The 24,513-nt window shown below is 46.1% G+C and overlaps 1 protein-coding gene across 1 annotated transcript in view; it reads left to right on the forward strand.

Annotated features, from left to right (window-relative positions):
* Positions 1-5,676: 5,676 nt before the first annotated feature.
* Positions 5,677-24,513, forward strand: part of TMEM178B (transmembrane protein 178B) — a 350,667-nt gene continuing 331,830 nt past the window's right edge. Inside the window, exon 1 of the mRNA XM_006133377.4 lies at positions 5,677-6,242. Coding sequence (XP_006133439.1) covers positions 5,861-6,242 — 382 coding nt within the window. The 5' untranslated portion in view covers positions 5,677-5,860. The remainder of the gene's footprint in view (positions 6,243-24,513) is intronic.

Raw genomic sequence — 24,513 nt, forward strand, 5'->3', positions numbered from 1 at the left:
GGGAGTCCGGTGCCCAGGCACAAACACCCGGAGACTGAGGACCCCCACAGACACGGGATCTCATCGATCCCAAAACTGGCTGTGGAGAACAGATGCCTCTGTCGGTGGGCAACCGAACCACGGTAGGCTCCGGGGGCCCCACGAAACAGACGACGGGATACGCGGGGGGGAGGAGGCAGCCCGGGATGGGTCCCTTGTGGCGCCCGTGGGTGGATGTGTTTCGGGAGGGCCTCCCACGTCTACCACACAGGGAGCAAGCAGACCCCTGTGCTTAGGGCCCTGGGCTGGGACTCGGTGGAGAGGGCGGGCCTGGGTCCCCCTCCCCTCCCACCATCGTAGGGAGCCGAGAGTTGCTCCCGCATTGGGAAACAGGAATTGCCCGGTTGAGACCGTGGGGGAAAATCCCATGCAAAGGGTCAGGCGACCCCTGGGTTTGCAGATCCCCCGGGACTCGGCTGAGCGGGGTGATCGCACCCAAACACGCTAAGCCGGACCAGACTCCAGGTCCGGCAGACCAGAATCCGGCGGCGGGGTTTGCCAACCCCCCCTTCCAGGTGGGAGAAGGTGATCGCACCCCTCAACGCGGTCACAGGGACCTATATTTTTATATCCAATAAATCTTTATGCAATGTGATGTTTTCCTGAAACCACAACAAACTTAATCTGACATCTGGATCTTTCTAGACACTAGCTGACACAGTGTTGAAATTTGATGGTGGAACCGGGTTAGCAGATGTGGATGATCACATTATAGGTAGATGTGTCAGGGTGATTGCCCCCACAGTGGAATGTAAAGGGTTAAAACAGCCCTGAGAGAGGGCTGTCCTGAGGACCAATCAGCAGAAGACTAGTGACAGCCTGGTTAGGTCCCTTATAAGAAAGGCTCCTGGACAGGAGAAACTCACTCTTGTTCCAGTTTTAGAGGGAGAAGGGACCTTGTGGCCAGCTAGCATCAGGTACCTTGGACAGTGCAATATTGGAAGAATGCAGGGTAAGCCAGGGAAGCTCAGGCCTGAATAAACCCCAGGCCTAGCTACAGTAGCTCAGGGAGGTAGGTGCAGAGGAGCAGTCAGGGAAGGAGAAAGCAGCAGGTCCACACCCCCTTGCCAATGATAAATGGCCATTTCAGACTTCAGTTTGGCCCTGAGGTAAGGGTTAGATCAGGGCTACACAACTTTGGAAGCCCCAGAGGCCACAATGATACTCATGGCACTTGCCGAGGGCCGCAACATAAGTGTGGTTGCATATACATGCAAATATATGCAAATAGCTTCTTTCACACTGATGGGCATGAATACAAAGATTAAGGCAAGACTATACAACGCACAGGCCCATTTAGTCAGTTCTGCTGATATTAATAAAATGCAACATTTACCCGATTTCCACCCATATGACAGAACTTTTAATGAGCAATGACAGTCCAGGAATGTAACTACTAAAATGCATATCAACAGAAGACTACTTTTTTGTTTTGGCTCCCACCTGCAGGCCATGTGTTGAGCCCCACATAAACCCAAACTGCGCTGCAGGCTGGGCTAGATGATGACTGACAGTGAGTCACTGAGACAAGGTGAGTATAGAAATTTTAGGAGGGGAGGACCCCAAAGTGTGGGGGTGCTGCAACAGAGCAGAACGCTGAGGGAAGGGTACTGTGGTCTGAGAGGAACATGGGTCTCAACATGTGGTGGAGAATGAACATAAGGGTAAATAGGTGAAACACCACCAGGAAAGGGTGTGCTGAGTCTGGACTGAGAGAATTTCTGGAGTGACCAATAGGCGGTGCCATGGTGGTGGGTCATGAACTTGTTACAGTAGGTTTAGAGCAGCGGTTCTCAACTGCTGGTCCGCAGACTGGTGCTGAACCACAAGTCGCTGGCTGCTGGGCCATGGCGACTCTGGGGCTAGGATACACTGCCCAGCACCTCCCCTCCTGCCGTGGCTGTTGGGAGAGGTGTGTCCTACTCCACCTCCCAGCCAACTAGCATGGTGCAGAGGCGGGGTCTCCTCCTGGACGCAGAAGAGAGGATTGCTGTATGGTAGGAGGACCCTGTGGAGCCTAGCATGGCAGCTTTAGCGCTGCCGCAACCCAGTCAGCAGTGCTCAGCTGGTGGCTGGGAGGTAGCACAGGGCTAGGTGAAGGTGGTGGGGTGGGCACTGAGGACACCAGGGGTGGGACAAGTGCTGGGGATTCTGGGAGTGAGGGGTGGGGAACTGGCACTTGGGGGGCTGGGGCTAGTACTGGGGAGCTCTTAGGGGTGGGGGCTCTGAGAGGCAAGGGGCTGACACTGGGGGGGCACTAGGGTGTCCTGGGTGGGGAGCTGGCACTGGGGGGGTTTGAGAGTGGCAGGCTGGCATAGGTCAGTGACTGGTGCTGGGGGGTAGTGTATGGTTAGAGGGCTCTAGGGGTTAGGGCTGCCATTGGGGGCTCATGGGCCTCCAGAGCAGCTGCGAACAGCTGATTTCAGCCATGGCTGCTGCCCGCCACGTGGTGGCTGCTGGAGCTGAAGCCAGCTGTTTGTTGCGGCTCTAGAGGCCAGGGCTTTTGGTGGACTGGTGACATTTTTTGCATATTCAGTATTTCCAGAATGAATATGCAAATAATGTTACTGGTCCACCAAAAGTTTGTGAATGAGTTTGCTGGTACGAGGTATAAAAAGGTTGGGAACCACTGGGTTAGGACTAACATTCCATTGTGATTACCCAGACACCCCAAGTGATGTCCTTCTAGAGTCCCCTTGCAAGTCTATAATTTAAACATATATTTTATTAATTTTAAGCACAATTTAATGTAAGATGTGTATCTACATCTACTTGACTGCTTGAAAATCTCATGGGGCTGGAGTCTGGATTTTTCTGGCCAAATAGGAACTGCTATATGTGTTGTCTCTTTTGCTGGTACAATTTATTTTGGCTTAAGATCAAATCTGGTAAGACTGAGTTTGATTCAGATTCTTGATCCACATTTTTGTGATGCAACACCATGCATTGACAACATTTTTTTTGGTGCCCTAGGAGCTGCTACATTTCTTTTTTCTATTTACACAGTCGAATGTGAGGGTTGGAATGCAAAATTGGCAGGATCCAGGTGCCAGATGTGCGTGTTCCAGTGCTGCTGGGGCCAGTATCCCAATTATTCCAGTAATATGGGACAGGCTGCACTTGCTGACTCTTTTGATTGAACAATTTGGGTCTTGGGGCCAAAAGGTGCAAGGATCTATCTTAATCCGGGATTTTTCAGTACTTCTGCTGTAGGGTGCATCTTTGGATTTTTTGGTCAGTCAATGGCTATGTCTACACTGGCCCCTTTTCCGAAAGGGGCATGCTAATTTCACAGGTCGTAATAGGGAAATCCGCGGGGGATTTAAATATCCCCCGCGGCATTTAAATAAAAATGTCCGCCACTGTTTTCCGGCTTTTAGAAAAGCCAGAAAAGAGCGTCTACACTGGCCCCGATCCTCCGGAAAAAAGCCCTTTTCCGGAGGATCTCTTATTCCTACTTCAAAGAAGGACACCAGGGGTGGGACAAGTGCTTATTCAAAGTAGGAATAAGAGATCCTCCGGAAAAGGGCTTTTTTCCGGAGGATCGGGGCCAGTGTAGACGCTCTTTTCCGGCTTTTCTAAAAGCCGGAAAAAAGCGGCGGACATTTTTATTTAAATGCCGCGGGGGATATTTAAATCCCCCGCGGATTTCCCTATTATGACCTGTGAAATTAGCATGCCCCTTTCGGAAAAGGGGCCAGTGTAGACGAGCCCAATGTGTGTGTCTGTGCTTATTTTCTAGTCACACCATGGAGTGTGTGTGTGTTGTGTTGTGTGTGTGTGTGTATGTGTGTGAAGCAGGGAGATGGAATGGATCCATGTGCCAGGTTTGGGATGTTATGATGAGCTTGCTCCAGTATGTGCCAGAATCCAAAAATTGATGCTATAGGAACGACTGTATTTGTTTTGTATTTCAACATTAGAATTTGGGCTTGGGGCCAAAATTTGTGTGGAGTCAGTAGAATTCAGGTGCTGGATCTGGGTTTTTTAGGAGCTGGGCTTTTTATGTTGGAGGGTGTGTGTGATTTTTGTCGGCTCAATAAGAAAGGGATACACTTGTGTATTTTTAGGGCTTGTTCTCACACATCAGCAGGCTCCACCAGAGTGCAGGTAGATCCAGGTTTTACCTTTCTCCCTTTTAAGAGAGCAAGGCTTAGACGTTTCCTGTCTGTGAAGTGGTGCAGTTTATCTTTAAGGAGGCTAGAGAAATAAGAAATGAGTCTCACGTTGCATGGGTGACATCACTGGCTTTTGGCTCAGTGCTCTGTATTCTCTGTCTGTAGGCTTTAGCCAAGGCTGCAGGGCTGAGTGTTTGAACAAGGAATGATTCCCAGATGTACAGAGGATTGGATTCGCTCTTATTTGGGTTGAAAACGGTGAAATGAGATTTCTAAAGCTCGCGGAGTCCATCTCGCCTTCCGTGACTCCCGATCTCAGCGGGATGGGTGAGTTATTCCCGCTAGAAAAGAAGGGAATGGAAATTTAAGTAAAAACATGTCTGAATATATTATGCTGACGCTGGAGCTAGAAATCGCATGAAGCTGCTGAGCTCGAGATCTTGGTTCCTGTGTGGAGATCAGGCCCATATGACAGAGAAATGGTGCAGACCGAAAGCTGTTGACAACTGTTAGTGGCTGTTTCCCTCTCTTCCCACCTCCCTTAGGTTGGTTGTTTTTTCCCTACCATTCTTTTAACCAGCCCTAGCCCTGCCTGCCCGCCTTCATTTTGCAGATGGAAAAGGTGCCTGTGCATTAAGAAAGCCCTGCCCAGCGAATTGAAGCCCTGGCGGAAAAAGGACGCTTGGGTACCACAGGAGGGGAAATAAAGACTGGGATCTAGGACTGCTTTCATTGCTATCAGAAGGAAGCGGGCACGGTCCATGGTGCTGAACCCTGCATCTTTTCCAACCCTCACTTGTCCCGGGCACCGGCTGCGTTACTGTAGATGCGAGAGCAGAGCCCCGGTGCGGTGGGTAAGTCGCGGCTCTCCAGCCCCAGCCAGCCACGGGAAGAAATCGCCCCACTCCCTTGCCTTCATGACAGCCCCGCCGATAGCCTCACACACCTAGTGAATGGGACCGAGGCGGAGGCGGGCTTGGAACAAAGATGTCAGTGGCTGCACACACCGCCGTGGAGTCTGCTAATGGAAAGACGCCTGCGAGCCTGGATCGCTAATTAGGGGTGGAGGGAATTGCCCCAGACCAGGGATTGAAATTAAAACGCCTCGTTTCCCCCTCCGGCCCTGCTTTAAACCATCCAGCCGGTGCGCGGCGCGGGCCGCTGACAAAGAAAAGGCAAGTCCTTGGTTCGGGCGAGCAAGATGCGGGCTGCCCGGCGGCAGCCGCTTTCCAGCCGCTGAACTTTCCTCTCCTGCCCTCTGCTCTTGGGATGCTGGCAGGTCACAGGCCGCCGCTGCTGGGCAAGTGACCCGCCTGGCCGGAGCGACAGGGCTTGGCGGACTGAGCCGGCAGCCCTCGCCTTGTCCCGACCCGCACACCCCTCCCATGCCCAGGCGGCAGGGGGCACACACCGCGGCAGGGGCGCTCCCCCGGGCAGTGGGAGGCGGCGATTGCTCTGCGCTGCCACGGGAGAAGCGGATGAGTCGCCAGCGTTGCCTCGAGGCCAGAACTTCTCCAGCTGCTTGGATGTGAAACAACCTCCCCCCCCCCACCCCCCCGCCATCCCTGGAGTTGTTGACATTTAAGGCAGACGCGTTGTCAAGTGACTCCCAGCCGCTCGCTCCTGGAGCTTCCCGCGGGGTCTCGCGTCCTAGGGCTTCGCCGGTGCTGAGGATGCCCATGGTGGCTCTGTAAAGCCGAGGCATGGCTGCGGGAAGGTTACTGCTCTATGCCGGCCTCTCTCTCGCTCTGTGCGCCCTGGGCATGCTGGCGGTAGCGATCTGCTCCGACCACTGGTATGAAACGGACGCCAGGAAGCACCGGGAGCGGTGCAAAAGCTTCACCACCAGGAGAAACGACCCGGGCTTCATTTACAACTCCAACAACAACCTGCCTCTGAGGGCCAGCCGATCCAGGTTGGACCGCTGGGAAGGGAAACTCCTCTTGGCAAGGAACAGGAGGCAGCTCTTTGCAATGAGCGCCGCCGATGAGTGCAACAGACAGTACAACTCCACCAACATGGGGCTCTGGAGGAAATGCCACAGACTGGGCTTCGACCAAGAGCTGGAGGAGCTGATTGCCAAAGGTAAGGGCCGCTGTGCAAGGCGTGTGAGCTGGGCTGGGCTGACTTTCAGAGCCTGGATCAATTTGCATAGCGGGGTTGCTGAGAGGCAGTGAAGCAAACGGTGAACCCTGGGTGTAGACTGGAAATCGCTTCCAGCCAGGGAGAGCTGCAGCAGCTCCCCACCCCGCGTTCCAGCATCCGTACGACAGCCCCACTATTCAACATAGCCAGCCATGTAGCCTCCTTGCAGTGGGTGTCCTGGGGCTCAGGGTTCTGGTGTGTGTAATCTCACAAGTCATTGCTTGGCGCAGGGCGGCCAGCTCTCCCTCGCTGTGACTTGAAGGGGATGGGGTCTAGAATGCCACCATTACGTATTTGCAGGGAGAGTAATCTGCCTAGCTAAGGTTTTCAGAAGGCTGCCCTCTGAGCACCTGCCTGGAAAAGTAAACAATATTAATAATTAATACTTGGCAGATTAGAAAAGTCTTAGTCTGACCCTACTGGCTCAGCTCAGATTGTTTGTTTTGTTGCTGTAGGCTGTACATGTATGTATCGTGCTATTTTCCATTGCCACATCTACATTACATTTCAATCGGTTCTGAATTGCACAATCTGCCTTAAAAGGGGGAATCAACAAAGGGAGATGCCAGAAAGCAAAAGAGAATACAGCCTGCTTGCTGCTTATTCCAACCCAGATTTTTGTAATATGTTCAATGTGCCAAAACTGATTCATCAAGAAGGGTCTGAAGAGGAATCATTTTCTCCCAAGAAGGAGACACAGCTGTTTGCCAGTAGCATGGCTGGGCTGTTCTTGTTTTATTTTTTTTCCTGAGGAATTAGTGAGGGTGATGGTCAATTTGCCTTGAATGGCTCTTTGATCCAGGGCACAGCACAAACAGCTGGGTACAAACACCAACTAAGTTAAACATTCCTTCATAAAATGGCTGTTTTACAAGATGATTGGGGTCCAATTGAGGATTACAGCATTCTTGCTGCCCCCATCACACTATTTCCTACAACAAAACATCCTTTCACTCCACAGTCCTTATGATGAATTAAGAAGGTTACCTATTGGTATGCTTTCCCCAAAATGAATTGGTTGCTTCTTATACTATATTTATACCATATCTTTAGAAACACTGGAGTTTTGAATATATTAACAATCCAAAACTCCCTTGATTCGTTTTGCCCATAATACTCCCCTTTACAAATATTAAATGCAGAAATATTGAAAGAGCTTATCACATTCATGAATATAGAGCTCAGTTCAGTTGATTTTAAAAATGAGCTGCAAAAGGTCCATAACACCATAGGCACACAACACACAGATGTGTTGTGAAATATAGAGCCTCTTCCTAGTAGATTGCCAGTTCAAATCTGGCCAGACTGTTAGTGGGCAAGTGATTACTATGTGGTGGTGGCTCAGTCCTTTACGTGAAACAGATGAAGTCTTCAGTCCATTTTGTAATGGACAAGTGACCCCATCCAAAACCTGTCATCCTGATTGGCAGTCACAGCTGTGAAGCCAAGAATTCCCTTAATCCTTCCAGGGCAGGGTTGAGGCATAGTGATGTAGCAGTGTAGGGGTTGCTTACACTACAATGTGTGTTCTGGCTAGTACAAAACATAATAAAAAAAAGAATTTCAGTTTTCAGGGCTAATGCTCCAGCAAATTTCACACATACTAAGTCTATTTAAAATGTAGTTTAGAAGATTGTAAATGCATTTCATTTTAAAACACAATCAATCCTTCTTTCACCTGCCAGGTATGTCTAGAGTTCAGGAATCTGTTTCCTCTCACAGAGCTGTTGAAATCTGAACCAGTATAAGTTCCACTGTTTTAGGTGTTAGTGATGGAGGCACACACAACTGTAAACTCAGGCAGGTAAATATTTGCAGAAAGGTGATTTTTGGAAGCTCTAGTTTTAATTTTTTGTGTGTGACCAGGTTAGCCTAAACATAGAGAGGCAGATATTCAAATGAGTTAGGTATCTAATTTATGGACTTTGGTACTTAATGCATGCCTGCAGATTGGATATATGACTACACCATAGTCAGCCATGCAATTTTCAGTGTTTGTGCATAACTATCAGATTTGTGTTTGCATTTGGGTAGATTGCACAATTATATGCATGGAATTGGTTGCCATTGGGTTTGAAAATCTGGTGTTTATTGTTGCATGATTTGTGAGCTTAAGCAATATCTTGTCTTTGTCTTTTAAAGCTTTGTAGTACACCTTTAGCTTTTTCTGAGTGGGTGAATGGAGAGAGGTAAAAAGAGGGAAGTTCTTATAACACAAGTGTCAATATTACAGTGAAATGGGGGATTATTTTGATTGAGGATACATCTATATAACAACTCTGAGTCATTATGCAGAGTAATACTTACTCATTATCTTTAAAAACAGAGGGTTGCAGTACCGTAGCACTTTAAGAATTAAAACACAGAAAAGTAAAGATTACAAAAAGTTAGCATGTGAAGCTTTACTGTACTCAAAAATAAATCCTCAATCTTTGTACTACAGTTTAACTATCTTTGTATGATCTCTGTATATGATGCAAAAATATCAAAGGACTTTTCTCATTAGTCATTACCATAAAGTAATTTTTTAAAAACTTGCACCCAGCCAGCAGCACTGAAAGGTATTCACTATATATGTGTGGAGCCACCCTTATATGGGCAACCAAATGGTATCCCAGTGGTCTTGAGGGCAGATATTCCTGCATTTCTCTAGGTTCTATAGTAATTTTGTGAATATGGTATATTTTTCCACTGCTGTCAGGTAGAGAACAATGTTGGGTTCAGAACGAGGCATGTTCTAGGCTCCAGTAAGATACATTTATTGTCCTTGGATGATTAAGCTCCCATCACAGAGGCTCTTTCAGTAGTAGAAACTGGGTATGTAGGAGTTATGTTTGCACAGGGCATGCTGAACCTGAAGGATTTTGAATGACCTTATCATACCTGTTGTACTCAAACTACAAGTGGGCTTCATGTGCACTATTGTTGAAATCCATCCTTGAAATTCTCCTTCACCCCCCCAAGATCCAGCACCGTGTAAAACCATTTGGAGCATTTAAGTGGTGCACCTTGTGCTGCCCCTTTGCACAAATGTCAGTTTCAGTCAGTGTGCCTGTTTATAAATTGTATAAATTGGTGCAGGTTCTGGCTCCAAATATTGCATATAGTTCTGTATATAGCTAAATATAAATGCTGTTAAGGTTTCTTTTAAAAAATGGATAGGATCTTAGTAATCTACTTAGCTCGGGCCAAGTACAGCATCTCTCACCAGGCAAAAACTTCCACTACTGTAAATGGCAGTGTTGCCTGAGAAAGGATAGATAGGCACTTAATGGTCTGCTCACTGTCTTTGAAAATACCCTTCCAGTGTGACAGCTGTGGAATTACCACTGATGATCAGAATTGTAAGTGCAGATCAAATGCCTGATTGGGCCCCATGAAAGACATCACTGACTGTAAGAACTACCCCATTTCTGGAAGTGTAGACCAAGGCTATGTCTACACTCGCGGCTTCTTGCGCAAGTACAGCCGTTCTTGGGCAAGAATCTGCAGAGCGTCCACACTGCCCACCTGCTCTTGCGCAAGTAAATTTACAGTACGGCATGGTAAGAGGGGGCTCCTTGCGCAAGAGCTACGCTCTTTTTTTGACAGGTGCTCAGGGAGAGGCATTGCCTTTAGGAAAAGGGCCTCTAAACTAGATCTGGTAGTGTTGTTACTAGCCAGAGATGTGGATGAAAGGGAGCAGATGTGGATGAAAGGGGGCTCTTGCACAAGAGGGCAGTGTGGATGCTCAGCAGGGATTTCTTGCGCAAGAAAGCTCTATGGCTAAAATGGCCATCAGAGCTTTCTTGCGCAAAAAAGCATCCACACTGCCATGGGCGCTCTTGCGCAAAAGCACATTTCGCACATGGCAGTGTGGCTGTTTTCTTGAGCAAGAGTTCTTGCGCAAGAAGAGTTCTTGAGCAAGATGTTCTTGCGCAAGAAGCCGTGTGTGTAGACATAGCCCAAGGGTGTGTCTATACTGTAGGGCTTACCTCAAAATAAGCTATGCAAATAGAGCTATGTCAATTGCATATCTTATTTTGAAATAGCTTATTTCAAAATAGGAAGTGTCTACACAGCGCTTATTTTGAAATGGAGTACTTTTCCTCCAACTTCCCTTATTCTCTGTACATTGAGGGTTACAGGAGTTGGAGTAAGAAGTTCTCCAGCTTGACAGTATTTTGATGCTATTTTGAAAAAACTGTCTGCAGTGTAGAGGTGGACTAAGTTATTTCAGAATAGCGCTAGTTATTTTGAAATAGTACTGCAGTGTAGACCTACCCCAATATCTCAATTCTTTGCTTTCTTTATTTTTTGAAATATATCAAAATCTTGTGTGGTGTCGGCACAACTGAAAGTGTGCTACTTAGGATTTCCTTTAGTACCCAGTTTGTACAGTACACTTCACTGCTGGTGTACTGTTTGTGCACATAAACAGCTCCTCATATTTATATTTTTCCCATTTATTTTTATATCTTCCCATAGAATCCAGCTGGAAGATCTCTAAACAAAACAATTGTATTAGCATGCAGGGAATAAAAACATATTTCCACAATTAGGCCCATACACAAAGGAACTGACACGTGGCAGATTAAAGGTCTAAGAACATTTTACAACTGCAACAAAATGGGGCAATTAATTTATACTCTTTATTTATACAAATAAAAAGAATAATGAAGACAAGAGAAAATAGAGCCAATAAAAAAAAAAAGGATTGCATTAGGCATACAATTTGGGGCCTAATTTGCTAACTTTTACTTGCATGAATCATCCCATTCGATTCAATAGGACCACTCTTGGGAGTGAGGCCCATTTATGGGAATAAACGTTTGGGCTTCTCATTCTGTTTCTGTCTTGGAGTGTAATATTTCCCATTGACTTTAGGGGCCAGGTTTTTACCATTGATATTGAAAGCTTTTTTCAGAGTCCAATTATCAGGAAATTAACTTCATTTTAATTCAGTTGAACAATCTAGGTTTCTTCTAGAAAGAATGAATTTTACTGCACTGTTGCTGCATTCACATTGGACCTAGAAGTCACTATACCAACTTGGACCAAAGATCCATCCTTCAGCAGTGTGCAGCAATGGGCAACCTAGGCTTGTGAGTGACCTGCGTGAGTGGCCTCCTGCGTCTCATTGGGCCGCAAGATAGTTGTAACCAAGACAGTCTCCTGGGACAGGTAGTTTTGCTAACTGCACTCATGTTCCTAGAATGTACAGGGTGTGCCACCTGAACTGTATCAGCACTTTGATTGGATGCAGAGGGAGTGCATGCTCTCATAGTCAGTGTTGTGTGCAGTCAGCAAGCACCTGACTTCATGTGCCCTTGCTGTACATGTATGTCACTTTAGCAATACCAATAGGAAAAAACCCTACACAGACAGTAACCAGCAGAATCTGGCAACCCTGTGTGTGGACAACGGTAAACAAAATGTCTCATGAGCTGCAAATAGAGCCACAGTGGGCCACAGGTTGCCCACCACTGCTCTAGTGGAAGACAAAAATCAAGCCAGTAAGAAAAGAGCCTTAATGAACTAAACTGTCAATTTAATATGGTAAATGGTTGGGAGGGGGAGGAGTTTATTTCCTGCCTTTGCAGTAATCTGCTTACACCTTAATGTTTTTGGCTCATAATTACCCGAAAGGAAAACAGAACCTCCTGAATTTCTATCATATGGCAACTTTGGCAACAGCTCCCTCTGTATTGATCAGGAAGGGAAACAAGAGCGTGAAAAAAATTAAATCATTTCATAATAAAGCTACAATGCAACATAGGAAGAAGTTACAAAATAACCTGAGCCCATTCCACTTAGACAGTTACCACTCAGAGGACTTTTCATCAAGTGTTTGGAAGACTGACAATTAAAACTGTCTGGTCTGTTCTCTTCTTTATGCCACTGGAATTCAGTTAAATAATAAAAGACAATATCCTTAATTTTTTGCCCCCAAAGAAACACAGTAGTCATTTTATGTCCTATTTTTTTAAACACTTGAATGTGAATATTTTTATCCCAACCCAACATAAAAACAAAAAATCCTGTTTCCAATGCAAGCTTATTCCATAGCAAATAATGGGCAAGGATTCTTGAGTGGAAGATCTCTGTTTAGATTTGTTAAATTCATGTCATAACCGGATGAGAGAGGCATAACAAGACCATTCCAGCCATCACTAGAGAGTATTTATAGGAAGTTGGAAAAGTCTGATGAGCACTTACTACAGGTATGTACAGGAGTGGAAAGACTTATCTCTGTTAAAAAAATATTGCAGTATCCTACAATTATTTTAAATTTAATATTTTTTTTAACCACAGTATTTTGCTGAATGAATAAAGACAATTCTTTTTTATGGATTGTTCATACATTTAAAGCAACCTAATGACACAGGTTGAACCTCTTTAGTCTGGCACCCTTGGGACTGGTGCTGAACCAGAGAATTTGCTGAACCGTTGGAGGTCAATATTTTCTAGTAGCATTACCAACACTTCCACTGCTTACTGGACTCTTAGAAAACTTTTAGGAGCAAATCAGAGCTAAATAATAGCACAGAACACTGAGCACCAGAACTGGTGGCTGTAAACAAACTTTATGTGATTGTGGGAAAATTGGCTACTTCCATTATAAGAGGACATCTGGCTACCTAAAGTCATGGATGTTGCCGGACTAGAGAGTGCTGGATTAGAGAGTGTGACAGGGCATCTGCCCTGCACTGGCCCTTTATGGACAAAACCCAGCCCTAAGTGATGGCTGAGGGTGAAGCCCCAGCTGAGGCGGTTGTTGCTAATTAGGGCCCAGCTGGGGGCTATATAAAGAAATGCTCCTAGAGGAAGAAGAAGAGACTTACTTTTGCTCTGGTTGTAGAGCAGGAGGGACCTGGCTGCCTGGGAAGCAGGAGGCTGCCTGGAGGTAGAGCAGTGCTGGGGACCTCTGACCTGACCTGACCTGACCTGACCTGACCTGACCCGACCCGACCCAACTCTCAGTTTGCAGGGCCTGGAGCAAGGCCTGAGGAGTTCTAGGGCTGCAGGGAGGCAGCCAGGGTGGCAGAAGGCATCAGGTCTATACCCCCTTGCCAATGATGAGTGGCCATTACAGACTGCAGTTTGCCTCTGAGGTAGGAGCTAGATGCAGACTGGTAGTGGGTCACTGAGGCAAGGAGGGCGTAGGGGAACTGGGTGTTCCTTGGGAGGGGAGGACCCTGGAGTGCAGAGACTGATAAACACTCCCTCCCCCGCTCCAGAAGGGGTCTAGACACTGAAGACACTGGAGCGGGCACTGCTGGGCTATGTCTACACTGGTGGGTTCTTGCGCAAGAACACGTCCACACTGCCATGTGCTTTTGTGCAAAAGCATCCATGGCAGTGCGAACGCTCTGTTTTGCAAGAAAGCTCTGATGGCCATTTTAGCCATAGGGTTTTCTTAACGCAAGAAACGCCTGCCACGCATCCACACTGCCCTCTTGTGCAAGAGGGCTTACACTTGTTAGAAAACATCGTAGCTCTTGAGCAAGAAGCTCTGTCTTCCGACGCCGTACTGTAAAACTTCTTGCGCAAGAGCGGGCGGGCAGTGTGGTTGCTCTGCAGGTTCTTGAGCAAGAACGGCTATTCTTGTGCAAGAACCCACCAGTGTAGACTTAGCCCTGGAGGGCAGTGTCCTGAAGAGGATGCCACAGTCCAGGAGTGATGGGGGTCCAGAACTGACATGGGGGGACACAAGCCAGAAGGAGGTGTTTGGTGAGCAGAAAAAAGTTGAGCAGACAAAAGTTAATTCCCAGTGCTTCCGGCAGGCGGTGCCATGGTCGTGAGTCCGTCCCACGACAGAGAGGTTCAGTCTGTATTTTATTTAAAAACAACCAAACCTGTTATCCTATTATACTATCTAGTGGTCACTAGTTATGAAGTGGACCTCACTGAGGGCTTGATCTTGCTCTTATTGGAGCCAGGGGCAAAAGTTTAGTTGATTTCAGGATTGCTGTCACCTTCAAATCTCCTCCAAGGTTAAAATTGCCTTTGTGCAATGGCCAGCGTGAGGCCAAGGCTTCATCTATACTGTACATGACCAGACCTGCCAACGGGAGGGAAAGAAGGAGGGGGCAAAAGAGGCAACTGCCCTGGGGCGCGATGACACAAAAGGGCCCATAGCTCCCACCTGCTGCCACCACTACTGTGGCAGCCAGAGCCCCAGGTACTTTAAATCACTGCCAGGGGCTCCATGCCCTTTCTGCCTGAGGCTCCGCCCTTCTACGGTTGCAGAGCAGGGTCCCCCATCCTGTCTTACCCCGGGGTCCAGTGAGGCTGCCGGTCCCACTGCACACCAATGGCGGCAGCATACGTTGTACAGGTAGATGTACACAGTGGTAAAAGTCTGGCCCGGGCCATGCTGTGGCCTGTGGCTACACACTGCAGTGATAGCTTCTGGCAGGGTGAGGCAATGGCAAAAGGCTCCAGAAGTGAAGAACACCTGGTGCCTTTCCCAACTGCTTTCCACTGCCAAAGCCTTTTCTGTTGCCGGGGCCTTTCCCCATCACCCATTGCCGTGTGATGGGGAAAGGCTTGAGCAGCAGGAAGCTGCCAGAAAGGAGCCTGCTCCTGTGGCAGGGAGAGACTGTGGCAGTGGGGAGACAGTGGGACGCTACACTGCAAAAAAACTGCAGTGTAGAGAGGAGTGGCATTGCTTGGGTTATGTGGAGAACTATGAAGAGTATATATGCGAGGGGTTCAGGTGTAACTCGACTCAAAACAATGCCTCCCTCTCTGCACAGCTATTTATACCATGTTAGGAAGGCACGCCACGTACATACTCTACACACTGCCCTAAGGACTGTGCAATACCCTAAGGCTCTATTTTGAGAATTTAAGTGAGACTTAAGTAGTGCCCAGGTCGTCATCTGGATCTCGGTGTAGGAGTGAAATTCACCCTATGGCAGTGTTTCTCAACCTTTTTTTAAAAAAAATAAAACACCCCTTTAAAAAAATTGTAAGTACCCCAGTAACTAAAATTTTCAGACACACAATTTTTTTCTACCATTGCAACACATTTGTTTAAACAACTTAATCGTAGCTGGGTGGGCGATGAAATGTTTGGGTGTAAAAAGTACAAAAATACTAAAGCACTGTAAAACTTAAAACAAAAACTCAGTTTTCTCCAAATTTCAATTGTGTTGACGTACCCTGGCAATGAGTTCCACATATTGACTGTTGATTACGTGAGAGAATTACTTCCTGGTAACTTTATACCTGTATTTCATTGGGTGACCCTTAGTCCTTGTGTTCTACGTGTTTTCTATTCACTTTTTCCATACAACTCATGATTTTATTGACTTCTATCATACCCTCCTCTTAGTCAATTCTAGTTTTTACCGTAAAATCACGAGTATAATGCGCACTTTTTTCCTGTTTTTTTTTTTTAGCGTCAAAGTCGGGGTGCGCGTTATCCATAGGAGGTTTTTTTTTTTAAAGTTTTAAACTCACCCTCGGTAGGCACGAGCTGGGCGGGGAGGGGTTAGGGTTAGGGCATGTCGGCAGCTGGGTGGGGGAGGCCCCCGCAGCAGGCGCAAGCTCGGTGCCCAGACAGCTGGGCAGGAGCCAGGTTTCCTTCCCATTCCTTCCCTCCCGTTCTCCTGTATAATGGGTGCGTATTATACATAGGAGTTCGGTTTTTTCATGATTTTAAGAGTCTAAACTCAGGGTGCGCACTATACATAGATGCGCATTGTACTCGAGATTTTACAGTAAGCTCTTATATGGAAGCTGTTCCATACCCCAGATCATTCTTGTTGCCCTTCTATGCATCTTTTCCATTTTTAATACATCTGTTTTGAGAGGGGGCAACCAAACCTGCATGCAATATTTATATTTTCTGTTTTGGCAAGGGACTTTGCTAAAGTTTTTCTGAAAGTCAAAATACACTGTATCAACTTGGATCACTCTTGTCCACATGCTTGTTGGCACTTCAGAGGATTCTAATAGATTTGGCTAGGCATGGTTTCTTTTTACAAGAACTGTGTTGAATCTTTTCCCACATATTTTGTTTATCCATGTATATGATAAACTGTGTTCTTGACTACAGCTTAAACAGATTTGCTTGGTACTAAAGTTAGTTTCACTGGCTTGCAATTGCCAGTATAGAATCTGGTGTCTTTTTTTTTTATTTATTGTTACATTAGCTGTCCTCCAGTCATCTGATACCGAAATTGATTTAAGTAATTGGTTACATACCACAAAGTAATTCTGTAATTTCATATTGGAACTTCTTCAGATTTCTTGGGTGAATACCATTGGGTCTGAGCAACTTGTTACTGTTTATCAATTTGTTCCCAAATCTCTAGTACTGACACCTCAGTCTAGGAGAGTTCCTCAGATTTGTCACTGAAAAACAAAGGCTCGGGTGTGGGAATCTCCCTCATGTCCTCTCTGATGGAGACTGATACAAAAATACATGTTTACCCAGTGGTCCCATTGACTGTTGGGTGGGTCTCCTGCTTCTGATATACTCCAACATATATTGTTAATTTTTGTGTTTTTAAATTAGTTGCTATTCAAATTCTTTCTTGGCCTGCATTATAATACTATTCTACTTGATTTGCCAGAAATTATGCTCCTTTCTATTTTCCACACTAGTACTTGACTTCCAATTGTTATATATGCCATTGACTTTAGTGGGGTCAGGATTTCAACCTTGAAATTGTAAGTACTTTGGGGTAGGGACTGTCGCTTTTTCTATGTAATTGTACCGTGACTAGCATAAACAGGCCTTGATCTCAATTGGAGCCTTTAGGTGTTATAATAATAATAATAATAATAATAATAATAATAATAATAATGAGCTTTTCAGCTTGTCTTATAGATGAACAAATTCAGGCTATTTTGGACTAAGGGGTTGAGAGACAATATCAGCAACTTCTTATACTAATGCTGCTATAACTCAGGTGCCTCTGTCAATCACAGTAACTCCGGTAGGTTGGTTCCAAACCACTAAGGATTTTTATAGGGCAGAATCAACCGTTTGAACTTCCCCCAGAAACTGCCATGCAGCCTGCTCAGATTCTGGAAGACTGCCATTGTGGCTTTAGGATGAGACTCATTGCTTAATAAATAGGGTGCTGTGTGGGGAGCTGGGCTGGAGGGGTCTGGTCTACTGGTTGGAGTGGTTGTGGTCATGCTTAGCATTCAGGGCAGTGGCATGCAGAGACCAGGCACAGTGCTGAAAGTTGTCAGGAACCAGGAATCCAAGCCACAGTCAACAGTCAAGCCAATGGTGAGAGCCAGTATTGGTAACCAGTGGCATAAAGGCAGAAACCAGAGATGAGGCAAGGAGCAGGCACGGAGCAGGGAAGCAATTGGGAATGAGGGCAATAGGGAGGCAGAAATCAGGAACAGAGCAGGAGCAGAGCAGGAACCAGGAATAAAGTTGGTTGCAGATTACAGGAGTCGAAGAGCAGGGTCAAGGCAGCAGCAACAAGCAATCTGCACAGTTACTCCGACAACGTACCGGGGTCACTTCCTAGCTTAAGTAGTCGGTGCAATCCAGTCAGGTGACTCCAAGCCTTGGAAGCCCTGATAGGACTTCCTGTGCAGTTTTACTTTCCAGAATTAGTGAAGATGCTGTGTTGTCTGGTTTCCCTGCTGACAGCAATAGTGTGTCAGAAACCCAGGATCCCACAGCTGAAACTGGGTGCCCTCACTCACTGATCCTAACATGCTTTATTCTGTATCCACTTCAGTCTCTGAACTGATTTAAGGGGTACTCCCGTGTAGAGTGTATTTCAGTCATGCTTTCAAGTGACAGAGGCTGGGGACTTAAGGCAAGGTTCATATTGGGGCGAAATGGCCAGGCTGAGAGGTTAAGATGACTGAAATCTGGTGTACACCCACCTTCAGTCAGAAGGATTGACAGAATCTTTACAATCGCCTCCAATTGTGATCCCCAGTGACATCACTGCAGTCTTTCCTAGACTGGGTTTTAGCCAGCTCCGTGACCTCTGTGTCGGCATTACCATACACTGAGACGGAAACTCAGCCACATCCTTTGGGTGGGATGAAATGGAGAGAGCAGAGTTATTAGCATCTGGAGGATTTCCCAGATCTGATAACAGTAGCTGGTGTCAAGTTAGGGCCCATCAGCCAATTGATTACTGAAGTCTACTGTGCAAACAACATTAAAGATAAATACAATCCAGCCTACCATTTCAAATGTGATTTTGGGTTTTTCAGTTTTTGAGTGCCCAACTTGAGGTTTAAAAGGGACTTGCTTTCAGAAAGTCCTGAGAACCTTCTGGAAATCAGATCCTTTTACAGTCCTTCAAATTACCACCAAAAACCAGTGCACACAAAACTGCAAGTCATTGTAAAAATGCAAGCCGGCCATATTTACCGGCGAGAGGATCTTTAATTAAATGACTTTAAAAACAAAACACCTCAACACAATTTGACAGTATCTGATGGAGCAGAATGTTCCCTTCTACCTGTAAAGACAAAAATCTGAACAAATCCTTCGTCTTAAATATGAATTATGCTGACCCAATTGCTTCAATAATTAATATATGGTTTTGAATGTAGGAAGGCTTCTTTTTAAATAAAGAAATGTCATAAAAACGCATCCTTTCTGTCCTGTGGGCAGTGTAATAATGTAAGAATATGGCTACACTGTTGGTTTTTTTCGGAAGAAGTATGCAAATAGCGCTTGCATTTGCATACCTTCCTTTTTTTTCCCAGAAGAGGCTTTTCCACCATTTGGCCCCGTCTACATGGGGTCAAATATCAGGGAAAAAATACCCCCTCTTTCAAAAGCCCCTGTACACCTTGTTTTACGAGAAAGAAGGGGTCTTTTGAAAGAGGGTTGTTTTTTTCCAACATTTGGCCCCATATAGACAGGGCCAAATGGCGGAAAAACCTCTTCTGGGGAAAAAAACCCAAGAAAGTCTGCAAATGTGAGCGCTATTTGCATACCTCTTCTGAATCCCCACCGTCAATGTAGCCACACCATAAAAGTTGTAACAGAAGCTGACAAAAGAAAAAGTTAAAGGCCGTATTCTCATCTGGTGCAAATTAGGGTTGCTTCATTGATTTCAGTGGAGCATTTATTTTAGGTACTTATATGGCTGTAATTACCATAATCGGAACATTGTGCAATCTTTAGTGTACTTATCCTCTCTACACACCCCACTGTGGTAGAAATCAATATTCCCTTTAATCTTTTCTGTCTATTTACAGATTTTTCCCATTCATGTGCATACTAAATTTTATATGTGCACTGAGGCATGTGAATGTGCACCAACAATAGAAACAAAAAACTTCACTGTGGATACTCTGCTAATCATCTGGACAGCATTTGAATCTCTACTGAGCTGTTGCACAAGTGTCCAGCTTACAGGGAACACTAGTAGAGATTTACCCCATTTTATAAATCAGGAACCTAAATCCAGAGAAACTAAGACCTTGTCTACATCAGGATTTTGCATTGATAGAACTACAACTCTCAGGGATGTCAAATGTAGAGAAGTAGCTATACGGGCACACTCGTGATGTAGCCAGTACTAAGTCAATGGAAGAATTCTTCTCTCAACCTAGCTGCCACGTCTCAGAGAGGTAGATTAATTATGCTGATGGGAGAACCCCTCCCATCGGCATAGATAGTGTCTACACTGAAGTATTGCAGTGGTGCAGATGTGCTTCTGTAGCATTTTAAGTGTAGACAAGCCCTAACTGATTTGCCCAAGGTCTGAATGTTTCTGCTAAATCACAGGCATGGGATGGTTGTAGCAGAGCAGGGACTTGAATCCTAGTCTTCCAACTCCTACGTTAGCTCTAATCTCCAGACTATCCTTCCTCTCTATTTTAAGACTGGAGAATTCATGCACACCTGTGATGCATTTTTTGTTTTGTTTTGTTTTTTGCAATGACCCAAACTAAGCAAGCAGCTTCAGAGCTGATTTCATTGACTTTGCACTCAAAATGTAATACTGGTTGAAGGAAGGGTAGTGGAGGTAGGTTATATTTAATAATGCTCTTTCTTGCAATGAGAGGGTGAAGAATGCACAGTGTTGGAGCATCTCACTCTGTGTATCTGATATTCTAATCCCATTAGGGAGACTCATTTGTTTAAAAGGCTTCTCAAGGTGGATAGGCCTTAATGAGGCAACTCATGGCAAACTATGAAAAAAACCTGAGGGATGAATTTATATGTAGGGGCACGTCTACACAGCAGCGTTATTTTGAAATAATGTTGAGCTGGAGGACGTACTCCGACTCCTGTAACCCTCATTTCACAAGCAGTAAGGGAAGTTGAAGAGTGTTCTTCCTGTGACTTCCTGCTGCGTAGACTACGCCAAAAGCCAAATTGAGCTATTTCGACTTCAGCAACGCAACTGACATAGCTGAAGTTGTGTAGCTTAATTCAACTTTTGCCCCGCATTGTAGATGTACCCTCTGTGACCTTCCTGGAGCACTTCTTAGTGTGCTTGGCAAGGTGTGGTGGTGATTCACTTTTCTCGCTAAGGCAGTGCTGAACCACTGCCTCTGCATTAGGTTGGAGGCATTGTGCTGCTGAAAGCAGCATCATACAGTATATGAAATATAAGCCTAATATCTGGCCATTTGTGGTCATGCAGGATCTGATGGCATGTTTTGTGAGAGAAGGAATATAAACTGTGTACAAATTCCTATTCAACTAATTATAAACTCCTAACACATTTGCCCGGCCCTTTCAATGACATACAGTGGTCTTACCACCTTATGCAATGTTGCATTAGATCATTAAATAGCTACACTATTTTACTCCAAAGGTGGCTGCATTTTAGTGTTGGGTATAGTGTTCCCTATGACTTCATGGGGTGTCACATGGCTTAATTAAACTCTGGGGGAAAAGTTTTCAAAACAGAAAGGTGACTTCACTAACCAAAAGCGATTTAAGCACTTATGAGCCAAAAATAGAACCCCCTAAATCAGTGTGATTTAGGATCCTAATATCACAATTTTCAAGAGTAACTATTAATTATAGATGCCTCAGTTTGAGTGGCCAATTTCAAACACTACAATTGGTCTTTTCCCCAGAGGTTCTCTCAGATGGTGCCTTCCCTCTACTAACTTAGAAGTCATTTCCCTACAGGGACAGCTGCAGTTTCCTAAGCACTTCCTGCTTAGTGCCCGGCTTCTTGTCTCTAGCAGTGTCTGCTCTTCTCTTAACCACACTCCTCCCTGCAGTTTCCTACTACCTTTTATATAGGAATCCTCTCAGATGGGGCTCATCTCGTAATCGGGGATGGCTTAGCTCCAGAATCTCCAGCCCAAAGGCAAGCCACCCTTATACAATGCTCTTTCATGTTTCATGGACAGCTTTTTTATTATTGTAAACAAATAAGCTATGGGGTGAGTGAAGGAGGGTCTATTTCAATTACCATTGAGTGATGAGTTCTTAAAGGGGCCCTGGAAATAGAGGCAGAATAATTAGAGAGACAATGAACGCTACAAAGGGGCACTTGGGAAACAGGAGGTAAGTGAGCTTCAAGGGGTAGCCGAGTTAGTCTGTTACAGAAAAAAACAACAAATGATCTGGTAGCACTTTATAGACTAACAAAACATGTCGATGGTATCATGAGCTTTCATGGGCACAGCCCACGTCTTCAGATGACCGGAGTTATGAATAGGGGATATGATGCCCACAACAACTCTGCTAAGCAAGGCAAGTAGCTGTTGTGAACAGGTGGGAATCTGGGAAGCTGGCTGTATTATATGTATTAGCCCACCTATTAACCTTGTAATGTAGGAAACTAACTCACTGGGTTCTGTAGTCAAACCCTCCATACAATCTCAATTTCACAGCTGTGGATTTTGCTACAGGCCCCACCGTCACTACAGGATGATGCTCCTGAATCTAATTTTTCCTTTTAAATAAGTTTTTTTTCTGGCCATCACCGTAGTGAAGATGACCTTGAAAATATGAGCCGTGTGTAAACCAGGGCAGGGTTGTGTGTGTGAATCTACACATATCCTGAAAGAGTAGCTCAGAAAGAAACCTGAACCAGCCTCATGCAGCTTCATGGGTTAATTCTGAAACCTAAAGGTCACAATATAAGATCAGCCACACTGGGTCAGACCAACAGTCCATCTAGCCCAGTATTCTGTCTGCCAATAGTGGCCAATACCAGATGCCCCAGAGGGAGGGAACACAGCAGGTAATCCTCATGTCATCCCTCCCATAACCCATTTCCAGACGAAGGGTATGTCTACACTACCCCGCTAGTTCGAACTAGGAGGGTAATGTAGGCATACCGCACTTGCAAATGAAGCCCGGGATTTGAATTTCCTGGGCTTCATTTGCATAAACTGGGCGCCGCCATTTTTAAATCCCTGCTCGTTCGAACCCCGTGCCGCGTGGCTACACGTGGCACGGACTAGGTAGTTCGGACTAGGCTTCCTAGTCCGAACTACCGTTACTCCTCATTCCACGAGGAGTAACGGTAGTTCGGACTAGGAAGCCTAGTCCGAACTATCTAGTCCGTGCCGCGTGTAGCCGCGCGGCACGGAGTTCGAACGAGCAGGGATTTAAAAATGGCGGCGCCCAGTTTATGCAAATGAAGCCCGGGAAATTCAAATCCCGGGCTTCATTTGCAAGTGCGGTATGCCTACATTACCCTCCTAGTTCGAACTAGGAGGGTAGTGTAGACATACCCAAACAGAGTTTAGGGACACCATTCCTACCCCTCCTGACTAATAGCCATTGATGGACCTAACTTCCATGAATCTATCTAGCTCTTTTTTGAACCCTCTTGAAGTCCTAGTCTTTACCACATCCTCTGGCAAGGAGTTCCACAGGTTGACTGTGCGCTGAGTGAAGAAAGACTTCCTTTTGTTTGTTTTAAACCTGGTGCCTATTAGTTTCATTTGGTGACCCCTAGTTCTTATATTGTGGGAATAAGTAAATAACTTTTCCTTATTCACTTTTTCCACTCTAGTCATGATTTTATGGACCTCTATCATATCCCTTCTTAGTCTCCTCTTTTCTAAGCTGAAAAGCCCCAGTCTTTTTAATTTCTCTTCATATGGGACCCATTCCAAACCCCTACTTATTTTTGTTGCTCTTTTCTGAACCTTCTTTAATGCCAAGATCTTTTGAGATGAGGTGACCACATCTGTACTCAGTATTCAAGATGTGCGTGTACAATGGTTTTCTATAGAGGCATTAAAATATTCTCTTGTTCTCTACAGGTACGTCTACATTACAGTGTTAATTCGAGTTAACTTAATTCAAAATAGTTAATTCAAATTTAGCTAATTTGAATGAACGCATCTACACACAGAACCTATTTCAAAATAGCGTTTTGCTATTTCAAAATAGCGCGTCCACGCTGAGTGGACCCTGAACCAAAGTTAAGGGTGGCCAGAACCAGTGCTGGCAGGGCATCAGGTTAGGACTTAATGTGTGGGGCTGCTGCCTGAGGCTAACTGAGCTCCGTGATTAAAGGGACCCCACCCCCACCCAGGACAGACAGTTCTCAGGGTTCCCCGCTTGCTTGTCTACCTTGATGAGGGACAGCAAAGCAGTCCTGTCTTGGAGTGCCCTGAGTGCCCGCACTCAGACACCACAGCACTCAGCCACATGGAGCCAGAGTTGCCCCTGGGCACACCAGTGTGTCTCGTGGGGTCGTTGCCATCAGCCCGGCTGCACTTGCTGCAGGCTGCCATCTGGGGGGTTGATCGGGGGGCTGTCAGGATCCAGGAGATCCTGCGGGAGAGCGTCCACCCCTCAGAGCCACCTTAGTCCTCCCCACCGGGGGCTCATGCCCCATTCCTCCCTCACGTCCTTCCACTTACCCCTCCCTAACCCCCCTTCCTGATGTCAAACAAAAGACATGTACGTTCAAAAATAGAAACTGGGTTTATTGAACAAAACGGGGGGCGGGGATGACCTCTGGGGAGACTGGGAAAAGGAGGTGGGAGAGAGGAAGAGAGAGGGTGGGAGAGGGGAGGGGAAACCTGGGAGGAGGGAGCTGGAAGGGGGAAGCAAGGGGAAGAAGGGGGAAGGGAAGCTCAGGACCCAGGATTGGGGGTCTCGCCGGAACAACTTGAGTTTCATGCAAACCTGCTCCTGGGTTCTCATGTGGCCTTTGGTGGCCAGGCTGGCAGCTATCCTGCTATAGACAGCCGCATTCCTCCATCTAGTGTGGAGATCATGGACATTGGGGGCATCCCCCCCAAACCTGAATAAGGTCCATGATCTCCACCCTGGACCAGA

Source organism: Pelodiscus sinensis, chromosome 1 (assembly GCF_049634645.1).
Source record: "Pelodiscus sinensis isolate JC-2024 chromosome 1, ASM4963464v1, whole genome shotgun sequence".
In the NCBI taxonomy this organism is placed as follows: domain Eukaryota; kingdom Metazoa; phylum Chordata; order Testudines; family Trionychidae; genus Pelodiscus; species Pelodiscus sinensis.